This window comes from Bactrocera neohumeralis, chromosome 5 (assembly GCF_024586455.1).
Source record: "Bactrocera neohumeralis isolate Rockhampton chromosome 5, APGP_CSIRO_Bneo_wtdbg2-racon-allhic-juicebox.fasta_v2, whole genome shotgun sequence".
NCBI classification, from domain to species: domain Eukaryota; kingdom Metazoa; phylum Arthropoda; class Insecta; order Diptera; family Tephritidae; genus Bactrocera; species Bactrocera neohumeralis.
In genome coordinates this window covers 62966226-62982060 of record NC_065922.1, presented here as the reverse complement: position 1 = coordinate 62982060, position 15835 = coordinate 62966226, and the positions used below count along the sequence as shown (strand labels likewise).

Here is a 15835-nt window from a genome sequence, read left to right as displayed (position 1 = left end):
TCATCAGCGACCTCTTCCCGGCTCTCCGGGAACAGACCACTTCTTGCTAAAGCAACATCTGGGTTAAGCCTGCTTGATCATATCAAACGTCTCTGTTGCAGAATTACCGAGTGTCACACAGAATTTAATCACATATCTCTGCTCTAACAAAGTCGTTGCGCGCGTGATCCGAAGTAGAGTCACGAAGGAAGAAAATCAGTACTATTATTTTCCGGACAAACCCAGTAGGAATTAGGCGTGGCTGTGAAATTATTTTTTTCATTTTCATACTGTAATATATACGAGTCAAAGAAGTATCATGCCCAAAAATGGGTTCAAATTGTAAACCGATTTTAACCATGAATGCTGCATAGAGAATTTAGTATCTTGTACCCAACGACTATAAAAAATCGAGATAGATATAGGGCGACATATAAAACACATATATAAATGGGTAAAAATTATTATCATAAAAAGAGTAATTTCCGCATTTCATCTGTCTCAGCATACAATTTTTTTACCCCTCCAATACAGTATTTATAAACTCAACAAAGTAAAATAATTTTGTTCACCTAACGGTTGTAGGTATCACCTAAAACTAATCGAGATATGTATGTACATATAAACGATCAGGATGACGAGATATCCGGGTGACTATTTGTCTGTCCGTCCGACCGTCCGTACAAGCGGTAACTTGAGTAATAATTTAGTAATTTCGATGATGATTGTATTCGCGTTCCTTGTCAACAACAAGAGTATGAAGTCGTGGATGGGCATAATCGGAACACTGCCACGCCCACAAAACGCCTTTAACCGAAAGCCTATAAAGTGCCATAACTAAGCACTAAATTAAGACATAAAATTCAAATTTGGCACAGAAGATCGCAGGAGCAAGGGGCATCTGTGGACAAAAAATCGGAAGATAACGCCGCTCACACCGCATACAAGTATAAGAGTACTGTTATATACTACTAAAAGCGCGATAAATCAATAACTAATTACGCCAAGGGCATTAAATTTTAGTTCAGAGATGGTATGAGAGGAATTTATGGCAGCAGGTGTGAAAATTGTACGAAGGGCGTGGCACCGCCCCTCTTTAACATTATTCTCATAAATTTGCCACGAAGTTTGTAACACACAGAAGGAAGCGTCGAAGACCCTATAAAGTATGTATATACTATATATAAATGATCAGTATGTTGAGCTGAGTCGATTTAGCCATGTCCGTCTGTCGTCCGCTGTCTGTATATATACGAACTAGTCCCTCAATTTTTAAGATATCGTTTTGAAATTTTGTGAACGTCATTTTCTCTTCAAGAAGCTGCTCACTTGTCGGAACCGCCGAAATTGGACCACTATAACATATAGCTGCCATACAAACTGAACGATCGAAATCAAGTTCTTGTACGGAAAACTTTCACATTTGACAATGTATCTTCACAAAAGTTGGCACAGGTTATTTTCTAAGATAACAATAATGCAATATACGAAGAAGTTGTTCAGATCGGCTTACTATAGCATATAGCTGCCATACAATCTGAACGATCGGAATCAATCGCTTGCATGGGAAGCTTCCTCATTTAAGATATATTGTCGTATATGAGTTATTATTCATAGAAATAATGTAATATCGGAAGAAATTGTCCAGATCGGCTTACTATAGCATATAGCTGCCATACAAACTGAACGATCGAAATCAAGTTCTTGTACGGAAAACTTTCACATTTGACAATGTATCTTCACAAAAGTTGGCTCAGGTAATTTTCTAAGATAATAGTGTAATCTCCGAAGAAATTGTTCAGATCGGTTAACTATAGCAAATAGCTGCCATGCAAACTAAACGATCGGAATCAAGGGATTGTATGGAAAAATTTCGCATTTCACGTGGCATCTAAAAGAAATGCACCTGTAAAGGGTATATTAGCTTCGGTGCAGCCGAAGTAAACGTTTTTTCTTGTCTTATGTCACAGTGCAAAAATGGGAGAAATCACACCACACACGTCTACTTCCCATATAACACAATTTTAAATTACATCTGATTCTTTCCTTTCCTGTGTATACATTAGAAAGCAATTAATATAACGGGATAGAACTTTACACGAATAATGCCTCAGAAGTATGCCACCTTACTACCAAAGGTTGTATGTGTGGAACCAAAACTGTAAGCCCCTGAGTACCGAATATGTGGAGCCTAGTACCTATAGTTGACTTTTTACCGAATATATCAGTCAATGTGTGAGGTATACCATATAATTGAAAATTTGAGAGAATCCGTTCATGATAATATTATTACTGCGTATCAAAAGGGGGGTCACTCATTCAAGGCTTGTTGTTCCTTTTCATTGGTATGATTTTTTACGTGGCGGGTCCCGAACCCAGCGCACAACCCTGCGGAGGGAATGTTTCGCCTTCTCACTTTAGCTCGTCTTAAAAGGAAGTTCTTAGGCTACCCAGAGGATACTTGGTCAAAGACGGAAGTCGTGAGCTGCTTGAGTCATACATATGTATGTAAAAGAATCGTTTCTGGCCACTCCCAAGTGAATGGCGATTTCCTCTTGCGTGAACTTCTACACATGACTCCATCCTCCGTGTATCAAAAATAGTTTGAATCGGGTCAATACTTTCTCTTAACCTCCAATATACATAATGTAAAGATTTCGGGTGACTTTATAATTGAAAGATGGTGTTTTTCTAATATAAAAAGCCGCATGCACCTGAAAGTATTACCGCGACTTTAATCCTTGCAAGTTGGTAAGTATGAAATGTTCGGTTATACCCGAACTTAGCCTTTCCTTACTTGTTACATTTGTATATACTGAAAACTTAAAAACAACTTTTAATTTTCAAAAGTCGTATCCATATTATCACACATGTCAACATTGTAAAGCTCATCAATCAATTAATTTATGGAAATTATTAATTTTTGTGAATTTAATGAACAAAAGTATTATTTTTTTTTTTCAATTTTACTTTAATTATCTTAATAAACAAAAACATTTCATTTGCCATAGCCGCCAGGTGAACCAGGATAACCTGGAGCACCGCCAGCTCCGCCTCCACCTCCACCTCCGCCGCCCCCTCCACCATTTCCACCAGGTTGACCGGGCTGACCAGGTAGACCACCGTATCCTCCGTAACCCCCACCGCCGGGTCCTCCTGCTCCACCGTAGTCACCGTAGCCACCTCCTCGCCCACCAGGGCCACCATAGCCGCCACCGCCCAGTCCACCAGCGCCACCATAACCGCCAAAACCAGGTTGTCCGGGCTGCCCGGCTCCGCCGCCATAGCCATTATAACCCACACCTCCACCGCCACCGATTGAACCACCAAAGCCATCATAACCCGCTCCGCCAGCATAACCGGGCTGTCCAGGCTGGCCGGCACCACCACCATAACCACCCGCGCCGCCACGATATCCACCACCGAGTCCACCAGCACCCCCATAACTACCATAACCCGGTTGACCCGGTTGACCGTCATAGCCACCACCACCTCCACCTCCGCCAGGCGAACGCTTATCGCGTGGCGGTCCGACTGGACCTAGTGCAGGCGATTCATAATTTATAGCTTGACGCTCCTTTGCACTTTCCACTTGATTTTCTGTAATTAAAATACAACACGAGTAATTAAAAATAATTGTCGTGTAAAAATATTGTAAAAGTATCGAAGTACATAAATCTAAAATGCACAATGTGCATTACCATTCACGGCATCACAACAAATGACTAACGCCAACAGCGTACTCCCCACCGCCACCGCCGACAAACACGTGTTTCTCCAACGCCGCATCTTCCGACTCGTTTCTGTAGTAAATCGAAGTTCTGCCTTCAACTAAATACGAACGACTATTAAGCGGTGAACGTTTCGCGTACTTGTTTTATATATTCTGACATATTTGTCATCCCACCTCCCTCAAAGTCCACCAGTTTTAAGTGTTTCGGTACACACAAGCATATTTGTTCAGTAAAAAACTGGCGAGATGGTTAGTGAAGCATACGAAATTGATCCGAGGCAATTAGTATATTTAGAATATGGATCAGGTTCTGCTCAATCTTTTGCTTGCTTTTTGTGAACCAAGTAAGCGCAGCAGCAATGCATTTAGTATACAGCATTGGCTCGTACTTAAAGCATTTTCAACCCCTATAGGGAATATGTGCAAAAGTTGTTAACGGTTGGCAATAAGTTTCGCGAGCTGCTTCCCTCTAAGAAAAAAACTTAATCAACGAAAATGCAATTGGTCTATCTGTACATAATTTTACAGTTGTTCACTGCATACTCCAAACCCATAGACGTTTTAATAACGGTAATATCACTAAGTACCCGATATGGCAAAACTAGTCGAGTCGCTCTATTTTTATACACTTCATGAAATCAATCTGTTCCATAACGTTTTCATATAGATACTTTTACCGATATTTCTGTTGGTTACACCTAACGTCTAATCAACTTTATTTATCATTACACGCTATAAGAAAGAACATATCCGGTGAATATTTAAAATATCGGTTAAAATATTATGTTATGCAAGTACTGTTCCGATTAGCTGATGATGCTGAACAGAGAATTAGTACAAACTTTTTCTGATCTCTCGATGAAAATTTCTTCTGACATTTTTATAGGAAATTGCCTGATAACATTGAGGCGAACATCTGAGTTTCCTAGACGGCTGACGTGCTTACCATGTGTGAAGGTATGTATGTAGAAAAGGCAGAATATAAACGTCTACAAATATAATAAAATATATATGTATGTGAATACGCCAATTCTGACTCTATCATTAATCAAAAATATATGTACTAATTGAGTTTTTAAAAGTTACATTCTTCAATCAATCAATAATTTAGTATGAAACAATACAGATGAATGGAAAGAAGTATCATTCAAAATAACAAGTAAGGAAGCGCTAAGTTCGGGTGCAACCGAAAATTTTATACTCTTGTAACTTGCAAGAATCAAATTCCGAGAAATTCTCTCAGGTGCTGACAAATTTTTTTTTAATTTTTTAAAGAATTCAACATTCGTTATTAGAAGAAATTGTGATTAAATGACAATCATGTGATATCTGTAGCATAAACTCGACCGAAGATGCTAAATTGAATAAATGATTATTTGATGTGGAAAACGTCAACCAGAGGATAGGAATTCATTATATTAGGGATATAAGGTTTAGACCAAGTTATAGACCAATTCCATTCCAATTCAGCGTGAAACCAGATACTTTTTTTTAGAAAACTGGGCCAGCAAAGAAAGGGACGGGCTGGTCGGATTAATTTTGATACTGCTAAGTTATATTCAAGCACATATGGTATTTTTAAGCAATTTTATATATGTTATATAAATAATTCTCATTGACTGACATATTTCGCATAAAACTTGTTAAAGTTGGGAGGCAGTTACATACAATTAACACGCCATAGACTAATAAAATGCTCCCAGGGACTTATAAAGGTACCTCATATACAATCACCAACCGTAAGGAGTAAAGTCAGCCAGATTTTCAAAAATCTTGATGTTCGTTTTATGGTGCTAGGTCAATTTTTTCACTGTTTTCACTAATTTTTTCCTTCATTTTCATTGAGATAGCTCATATATTGCCCGATACATGCGGTATAAAGTCAGCCGGAAGTTCGAAAATCTTTATATTAGGTATATGCGGACTAAATATTGATCTGATTCCATCCATTTTTGACACGGAGACATACTAATATAAGGCGACAATTTTCTCTGAATTTTAATTATATATCTCACACATTGATCGATATTTTGGGTAAAAAGTCAACTATAAGTAGTGGGTGGGTCGGCATATTCTTGGCTTGAACAGTTTCAGTTTGAACAATTTTTGGTTATAGGCGGCTTACTTCAAAGGAATCATTCATGCAAAGTTGAATTCGTTATATTAATAGTGTCTTGATTAGTATAATGGAAAGTGAAATAATCAAATGGAATTTTAAGTTGTGTTATATAGTATGGGAAGTAAGGGTGGTTGCAGACCTGTAAGATAAAAATGTCAGTATAATAATCAGCACACACTCAATACAAGAAAAAGGAAAACCAACACAATTACAACCGTTTTAGTACTCTAAGGCGGCACTGCAAAATACTCAGTGCGAAATGTTACAGTAATTACGTATACAAAGTTGAGAACATGATCCAGTCTGACACCAACGCTTTTTGGAAGTTTATAAAGGATAAAAAACAAAATAACATTGATATACCATCCGCAATGTCCTGGATGAACCAAATAGCTGACACCTGCCCGGATATTAGCAATCTTTTCGCCTCATACTTCAAGACTTCATTTTCCACAGATACTAACGGCAATCAGCTCGTTGATGCTAACTCAAATTGATCGTCAACGTACACAGCTTAGAGGTCCAATACAATGATGTTCTCAAGCAGCTACTCAAATTAAATCCAAATAAGGGTGCCGGACCCGATGGGATACCAAACGTTTTCTTAAAAAACTACGCCATCGAGCTTTGTGAGCCCCTCACACATATTTTTAACTACTCACTTCAATCAGGTAGTTTCCCTCGTACCTGGAAACTGTCGTATGTGAGTCCAATACATAAAAGTGGCCCAAGATCTGAAGTAACTAACTACAGGCCCATCTGCATCCAATCTGCATTAGCCAAGCTCTTCGAAAAGTTGGTTCTTGCTCAACTATCTCTAACCTTCAAGGATATTATCACTACAAAACAACATGGATTTGTTGGTGGCAGATCAACCGTGTCAAATCTCTACCTGTATGTCAACTATGTATGTATATACTCAACGCACTGAATGAAGGACAAAAGGTACATTCAATCTACACTGACTTCAGTAAAGCTTTTGATCGTGCTGACCATATGATACTCGTCTCAAAACTCAATAACTATGGCGTCAATGGCACCGCACTGGTTTGGCTTAACTCATATTTAAGTGACAGGTTCCTACAAGTCAGGGTTGACGGATATCTGTCTAGAGAATATGAGGTCACATCTGGAGTACCTCAGGGATCGCATTTAGGACCACTACTTTTTAATATTTTTATCAATGACTTTGTAAACAATATACAGTCTGAATTTCCCTCATCGTGAAAATCGCTGAGTGCACTTTATATACTTTAGAAAGACAAGCGTATACAAAAGCGCTAATGATTATTTAAATTAAAAAGTCTTATTTTTTTGCTTACAATAGTACACCAAATTTAGTTGAAATCTCTTTTATACTATCCCCATTGTAATTTATTGCTTTGCAGTGTTTATTTAGTAAGTTATCACACATTTGGTAGTTTTCATCATAACCATTATACGAAGAGTGGGCGTTGCTTTAATCTGACTTCGTGAGGAGAAGCGCGAAAGACTTGTCCGTAACACGATATGAAATGCTTGAAAGATATAGCACGACCACGCCCACTTTAAATATATTTTGATCACTGCTTCATAACACGATGCTTTGTACCAAATTACAGTTGTCTATCTTAACTTGGATCTTAGTTATAGCACTATATAAGTATTCCATAAACGCAATTTTGTGACCGAGGCGATAGCTAGTCGTCGTCTAAGTACAATGCCAACCTCTTTTAAGAGCCACATATAGCAAGTTTCATCAAGATTTCGTAATTAAACTCGTGTTTCACGTCATCCAGATAATTTATATATACATTTATATATTGCTCTATATCTACATATCTCAATTAATCGAAATTTTGAAAAAATTGCGATTTATTTATCAAAATAGTCTATTTTGATTTCGATATATATGATTCAGCAATAATGACTATAAAATCTTTAATTTGTCTGTAAAATATGTTCTCAGGAAGTCCGTAAAGAACACCTCCGTGTCGGCGATAGTGTGAACATTCGACACAAGTTTCTGTCCGGAGTACGCCTTTTCAAGTTTGGAAACAAAAAGAAGTCACACGGTGGTTTGGAGTATACGGTGGATGTGTCAGCAGTACTTAATAATAGGGGTATTCAGACCAGCTTTGTTAATTCGTTAGTCGTTACTCGGTAGTTTTTTAAGTGGGTTTTGTTTTTGTAAAATTAACAGATCCATCGTTTTACCGAATAACGAAGTAGCAGACTGGCAAGCTTGATAGTTTTTTCGTTACTTCGTAACATCACTCAGCTGTTTTGTTTGCGTTGTTGCCTCAAAAGTCAACTTAATTTATTGCGAAAAAATACATTTGCTGTCTACTACAAATTAGTTTCTGACAGATTTTTCAAAAGTAAGTAAATAATATAATTGAATCAGCTGTTTTGAAACAAAATTTACACCCACTACTGATGTACAGCAAAAAGTATGTTCACAGTTTAGTGTTTTAACGAAGTATCAACTAACGAACTACCAGATTAACAAGTTCGGTCTGAATACCCCTAATGTAATGTAATCCCGGCGACGGGGGAAGTCTCCTCCGTTGCGTTTTTCTTGACAAATATAACACTTTTTCTGCTATTTGACATCGTAATGGGTCGTCTGGGAGTGACTCATCAAAAATCGTCAGCCGCTTTCAAAGGAGAAGTATTACACCGACTTTCTTTCCACAAAAATCTTCTCTACGCGATCAAAACGAAACTAGGATTTCGATTCGGCGGTAATTTTGACAGGCTAAGTTCTCAACGGACTGCCATCGTAAGTGTTGAGTCAATTTCGTGAACACATCGAGCAAAAGATAAGTTCATGAATTACTGAATAAATTTTTATTTTTTTGTTGTTTAAATGAACTACAAAAAACCCAGGGAATCTGACAAATTCTTCTACTAATTCTTGTATATAAAATTAGAGCAAATCGTCAAATATCCAGCAATATTAACTAGCTGAGTCATAAAGCACTTGTTTAAAAAATTTGTAGTGAATCATTAAAAATGTAACTTGCTTTCAAAATGTAAACATGTTGTTTCGAATATTTTTGCAATGAGCACCCAAAGCCAACTCTGATAAGAAAGTCATTAGCGAGTTGTATTTCTGCTAACTAGCAATTATTAATTATTTAATATTCTTTTTCGGCACACAAGCAATAAATATATAGAAACTCAAATATTTGAAATTATATATCACTTCATATCACACAACGTTTTTATTTTAAGAGAAATGTATGTATATCAGAATGTCATTAAATCATTCAAGTTTTGCGGAAAATTAAAGATCTTATCAGATAACATCAATATACAACGATGAATCTCATGAAAAAATATCGTAAAGACGTCGTTGTAAATATTGTAAAAAATGTGTAAGAGAAACATATCAGCTTGGATTGTTTTAAGAAACACATATTCACCTCAATACGACAATTTAAAAAACCGCAAAATGTTATACATTTTCCACTCCAAAATCACGATAGTAACTCTTCAATGCATGTTAGGCAATTTTTAATTTTGCTGATAATTTTATTAACAATTGATTTACGTTTTAAAATACTTATTTCACTCGCGTCTTTGTTTGTTTTGTCGAAAATTAGCCATAAGAATAACCATAGCCTGCACCGCTTTCATCGCCACCACCACCGCCTGCACCATTTGGTCCGACACCGCCGAAACCATTGCCACTACTGCCGCCGCCACTACCGCCAGGTCCAAAATAGCCATAACCACCATTTCCAACTGATCCACCATAGGGTCCATCAGGTCCATAGCCGCCATAACCATATCCGCCGTTAGCACCACCGCCGCCTCCACCTCCTCCACCGTATTGCGCTTGACAAAACGAAATTAACGCGATGCAAATGGTCAGCAGTAAGAACTTCATTTTCAAAAGTGCTCACACCTTTCAGACGAACTCGCTAACTTTTATATTGGAAGGCTGGCGAGAATTATCAGTAATACGATTATTAATTGAGTTGTTTTGAAAGTTAACGAAAATGTTATTTATGTGACGAATTGCGCTGATCAGTTGCTGTGATGTTCCGTGCTTATAACTTACTCATTGCAAGTTAAGCCCCACTAAAATACAAATATACTATTATACATATGTAATAATATTTATACTCGAAACAGCAATTGATTTTATACGCAAAAGGCATTCTGTAATTTCTCGTAAATTAATTTTGTGAAACCAACACGAAAAAATTAGCGATTAAACACTTAGATAGAAAAAATTGCATAAAATATTGTCTTGTTTTGTACAATATTAAGGCGTGAATATGTAGTAATGAATTACAAAGCTAATGGGATTTGTTCCTCTACCAGATATTCTAACTTCTAGGTTATACTTTTAAAACGCGCATATATGCATATGGAACCGGTATATTAAGAACGTGATGGACAAGGGAAGTTGAGGCGCCAAACCTCATTATACTAAGTATCATATACCCGTCAAGTTGTGTTGAGTTATCTCTTTTATTAACTGATATATCAACCGGAAAACCTGAAATCATTATAATAGGTTGTCAAAAAAGTCTTGCGGTATTTTAGCTAGTTGGCGCTGAAAGCGCGTAGTTCTAGTTTTATTCGTCGCATCGGGTCATGCTATACCTTTTTGGAAAGCTCATTTCACGCGCTAACACGTGTTTGATTGACTGTCGTTTCTTTAAAAGTCGTTCGTGAGTTATAGCGTCGCAAACATGGAGTAAAATAAAGAGAAAATACGGCATATTTTACAGTACTACTACGATAAAGGCAAACACGCATCTCAAGCCGCCAATAAAATTTGTGCAGTTTATGGACCCGATACAGTTTCCATTTCCACCGCACAACGATGGTTTCAACGTTTTCGTTCTGGTGTAGAGGTGGTCGAAGATGCGCCACGCTCCGGAAGGCCTGTCGTCGAAAATTGCGATAAAATCGCTGAATTGGTCGAAAGAGACCGGCATAGTAGCAGCCGTAGCATCGGTCAAGAGCTGGGCATGAGTCATCAAAAATTCATTTCAATTTCAATAAAAAAAAATCAATAAAAATACCGCAATACTTTTGTGACAAACCATTATATTGGTTACGTGGACTAGTTGTGTTTAATTTTTGGTTACACAAATAGTATGAGCAGTTCTGCTAACCAATAGCAAAAGAACTAGAGACACAAAGTGGTATTTCAGGATAAGGGGAGTGTTTGTGTGCCGACTTTCATTTAAACAGCGTAAAGATAAATTGTACTGAAGTAGCTCATATCGCTCATTTGCTGCAAGACCGGCATAAGTCAAAAAAATCGATTTGCCAGAAAACGCGTTAAAAGTTTTCAACTGACTCCAACCTTACACGGAAGACAGGAATCATATTCTCTTCTCAAGCGGAGCATATAAGAGGTATTCATATGAATTTTTCACTCAACATGAAGTATGATATAACGAACAATTCTGCATCCTTAACTCAAAAATCACGTTTTTTGAGTTATGACGACGTTGCAGCAAATGAGCGATATATTGTTTAATTTTCAACGGATCTCTATAAGCTTAAATTGTATTAACCGTATAGTTAAGTTTGGCTCTGATAACATTACTATTTAGACTTACTGCATTTTAAGTAGTCTTTATCATAAGCGTTATAAAAGAGGTGAGAATATTATTAGTCAATTTCTTTAATAACGAAATGTAATGTTATTACCGGACTTGAATATATGAAAAGTTCAAGTTAATTAGAGGTTGGTTAAACAAGGACCACTTTTAAAAACGTTTAAAACTGCTACGAACCGCTAATCTAATTGAAAATTCAGTTTCAAAACCTTCGAAAAATATCAATTAGTGGCAGCACTCTGAAATGTTAATAAGCCTAAATCAGTTTTTTTTTCCAAAACCCGGTGAATACGACATATGTATAATGTGTAACATGTCTTGTGAGTAGAAAATATCAAAAAATACAGAAAGTTTTGAAAGCAAAATATATGAAATCTTGTTTTTAAGAAATTGTAGTTTTTTCTGCCTACGAAAATCAAAATTTGGGATTTAAGAGCACAAAGAGCGCACCAATCATTTATCTATTAGCACGTTTCTATCTGTTTTACAAATAATATTCACATGAAGTTTTGTAGGCAAGTTTTAACTTAAAATGTAGTTCTTCGAAGAATAATTTTTCAAATCAGTGGGCCAAAAATAAAATATATTTTAATTTATAAAGTTAATTGTTTTATCATGAAAGAAAATGAAAAATTTTATTACGTATTATTATTATTATTTATTATTTTGTATATAAATAAAGGGTGCTACATTTAAATGTTCTCTACTTTCTTAAAGCACAGAACTTCAAATTTAATGAGGAATGTTTATTACCATTCGCAAGAACATTCTTTGAGATTTATTTTTTGAAGATTATCTCTTTCAAATGTTGGCCGCGGCTACGTCTCAGATGGTCCATCCGTTGAGTTCAATTTTCGATGACTTGTTCGAGCATTTCGACTGGTAATTGGAGAATGACACACGTGATGTTTTGCTCCAAGGCCTGAATCAAAGCGAAATTGCCCACAAAGAGTGTTCTCCATTCATTGATGCGATATGTGAGAAGTGGCGCTGCCTTGGTAAAACCAAAAATAGTCGGTTATCACGGCGCGATAACAGTCGCTATCGTTGGTTGCGTTCTCATGGGTATCATTTTTGAAGAAATACCATATAGACAGATGATTCCACCGACCCACAAACCACACCAAACTGTTGTTTTTCTGAATAAAACATACCCATTGAGCTCATCACTGTACAAAAATTGGCTCGAAAACGTTGGATCTTTTGTGAACTTTTCAAGATCTCATAGAACGAAGCGATGCGCTTTCAATTTAAGTTCCCTACGTAAAATGCGCCAAGTCGTCACCGGATCCATGCTAAGCCAAGTTCTGATGGTATTTTCTATGCGCTCATATCCGGGTAAGAGGCGTGGATGAAAGTGTTCAAGGAAGGTTGATGAAATAATCTATTACCGGAAACTGTTTGTTAGGTCACCGATTGCGAACCACTGCATACTTCAACCAAATGTTCTTACATATATATATTTTTGCTATTTCTATTTCTTCTTATTTGCCTAATATGCAAGCAATGGTTCGCTCGCTTCCGTTCTGGAAATTTCGAAATTTACACTGATGGCATAATGTCTCTAGCGGAAAAATGGTAAAAAGTGGTCGACCAAAATGGTACATGTAAGGAGAGGCTAAGTTCGGATGCAACCGAACATTTTATACACTTGCAACTTGCAAGAATCAAAGAATGGGAAATACTTTAAGGCGTAAAAGCAATAATGTAGAGTAAAGTCAGCCGGTTGTTTGAAAATCCTGATATAAGTTATATAGGGGCTAGGCCAAGTTTCCGCTAAAATTTATATATGCGGTACAAAGTCAGCCAGAAGTTCGATTATTTATATATTAGGTATAAGGGCTAAGGAAGTATTGATTTTTGACATACAGATATATCGTTATCAGAGAAGTACTATCTCTGTTTTCAATTATATATCTCACAAGGTGGCATACCTTAAAGGTATTATTCGTGCAAAGTATAAATATAACGGGGTTAATATTAATTCATTCTTGATTTGTATACTGGAAAGTAAAAGCTTCAAATGTAATTTAAAATTGTGTGATATGGAAAGTAGGCGTTGTTGTAGTCCGAATTCGACCATTTCCACACTGTAATATAATAAGAATGTCACGTACCAAAGTTCGCTGCAGAGGGTGGGGCGAATTTCGAGATATGTGATCTCACCTGAATGTGGGCGGTGCCACGCCCAACGTTCAATTTTCACACCGGCTCCCATAAAGCTGTCTCATACGAGTACCATCTCGATGGTAAAATTTAATATTTCTCTGTATTTCTGTATTTAGTTATTGATTTATCTCGCTTTTAGTAGTTTTTAATAGTACAGTTATATGGGGACTGAGCGGGGTTATCCTCCGATTGTCTCCATTTTCACACGGTCGGTAGTAGTTATCAGAAGATTTGCTGAGAAATTTGGTTGTTGTAGCTTAAGTGGTTTAGAGGATAGGTACATTAAACTTGTTAGAAGGCGGAGCCACTCCCACTTTTCAAAAGTTTTTGCCCGTAGGTGCCCCTTGCCCATCTGCGAACTCGATTTTTTTTTGTACTAAGGAAACCACACACCAAGCAACTGGTTGCAAGAGAATAATAAGTTGAAGTTTGTTTAGAAATACGAAAAGACCTTTTCGACTAACCAATATTACAACACATAATTTTTTATTGCTTGAAATGCTATAACTTTTGAGAAAGTGATATAATTCGCAGGCAAATCTTTGAAGTGAAAACGATAGCGTTCACGCCTCTAACATCTTACAAACAACTTCATTGATACATAATACACATACAAACAAGTATGAATGTACGCTAACCCCCCCATGGCGCAAAATGCGCACGCCTCTGTGTGCACGCCAATTAGCGTTTAAGGCAAGAAAATACAATAAAGTCAAGTATCGTCGCAACCCGCGCGATCAGCGTTTGACAGCCAGTGCACACGCCGACACAAATACCAGCCCGTTGAATTGTCACGCCAAATGCAAATAATTGTATTGAACACATTTGAGGTACATAAATCCCAGCGGCGTTCCGTACGTGAGCAGGGCGTAGCACTGTGCCGCGTGATGTCATCGCTGCCGCCCTTGAGAAGTGCCGACAATTGCAATAACAGCAGACCGCAACTGATTTACAGTGCAATTAAATATATTTTATTGTTTCTATTTTAGATTACAAAAACAAAAATAACAAACATAAAATACGGTGACTAATTTTAGATACAAGTTTAATTATTTAATTATAAACTAGTGCGTTATGCGAGTGTTGGAAGGGAAAATGAATGTAATAAAAACATTACAACTAAGGTTTACAAAAGATTTTTGTATTTACAAAAATGTCTAATTCATTTCACAAAAATCGCGAAAGCACAGCGAACGATATTAGCAGCAACAAGCAGTGCGTCTGCGCAAACTTAGCATTCGCTGACGATCGGTAGCGCTGATCATAGTAGCCAGGGTAGTTGCCTGGTCCAACTGGTCCTAACGGTGCACCAGGCGCACCCGGGTAGCCGCCCGGCATGCCTGGCATACCCGGCATACCACCCGCGCCGCCACTGTATGAAAAGCGTCTGCCTTGGTCGTCCAGGCCGCCAACATAATAGCCGCCATTGCCACCAGCGCCCCCATACGCATGACCACGACTGTCTACGCCAGCATAGCCGTAGCCAAAATCACTACTGCCCGGTGCACCCGGTGCCCCAGGCGAGCCTGCCGCGCCACCCCAGCCGCCGGCGCCGCCATTGCCACCTTGCGCTGCAATAAAAATAGCATCATGTATGGTTTACGAGTATAATCAATTATGTTTTCATCTTAACAGTTTCTTAGAAATCGCTAGCAAACATTATAGACAGTCATTGTAGCATTTGCATTGCAAATATGTCACATTTGCATGGGTGCAGTGACTACCCACTACATGTCACAAAGTGCAAAGTCACTAATGCCAATAGATACGCTGGCTATTGGATAGCTCATAAACAAAACATTTCTCACATGTCATTTACTTGTATTTGTATATATGTATGTAAGTAGATCAGCAAATCACCTGAGCAAAGTAAGACGCAATTCAATGCCAGCAAAATCACGCCTGCGTGTTTGAGCTTTAAACTTGACTTCATCTTCCCGCTAACACTGTCACTAGTCGACTAAACCAAGCCGGCCCAAGTCGGGCTATTTTTGCTTTGATTTTACAAATCGCCAGGCAGCAGGCAAACTTTGCAATTCAAGTGATTCAGTTTGTAACTTCTCTTCCGCTCTTTTTTCACAACTTAATTTGGTTGCTAAAAATTATGTTGTTTACTTTTGTTAGATAAATACATAGTATATCTGATTAACGTAGTACTAGAAATTCATACAAACATACTTACATATACATATCTAAGCATATAAGGCACCTGCATAGCTATGTACATATATATATATATATGTAAGTGTAATTTGCGTAAAA

At 37.5% G+C, this 15835-nt stretch overlaps 2 protein-coding genes across 2 annotated transcripts; both read right to left on the bottom strand.

Annotated features, from left to right (window-relative positions):
* Nucleotides 1-2878: 2878 nt before the first annotated feature.
* LOC126759468 (uncharacterized) lies at nucleotides 2879-3845 on the bottom strand. Its single transcript, XM_050474297.1, has 2 exons — nucleotides 3681-3845; nucleotides 2879-3579 (listed from the first exon to the last, which is right to left on the bottom strand). The coding sequence occupies exons 1-2, from the start codon at nucleotides 3766-3768 to the stop codon at nucleotides 2978-2980; spliced, it is 690 nt and encodes a 229-aa protein (XP_050330254.1). The 5' UTR covers nucleotides 3769-3845; the 3' UTR covers nucleotides 2879-2977.
* Nucleotides 3846-14521: 10676 nt separating this feature from the next.
* On the bottom strand, nucleotides 14522-15558 carry LOC126759477 (uncharacterized). Its single transcript, XM_050474309.1, has 2 exons — nucleotides 15434-15558; nucleotides 14522-15144 (listed from the first exon to the last, which is right to left on the bottom strand). The coding sequence occupies exons 1-2, from the start codon at nucleotides 15504-15506 to the stop codon at nucleotides 14741-14743; spliced, it is 477 nt and encodes a 158-aa protein (XP_050330266.1). The 5' UTR covers nucleotides 15507-15558; the 3' UTR covers nucleotides 14522-14740.
* Nucleotides 15559-15835: the final 277 nt, after the last annotated feature.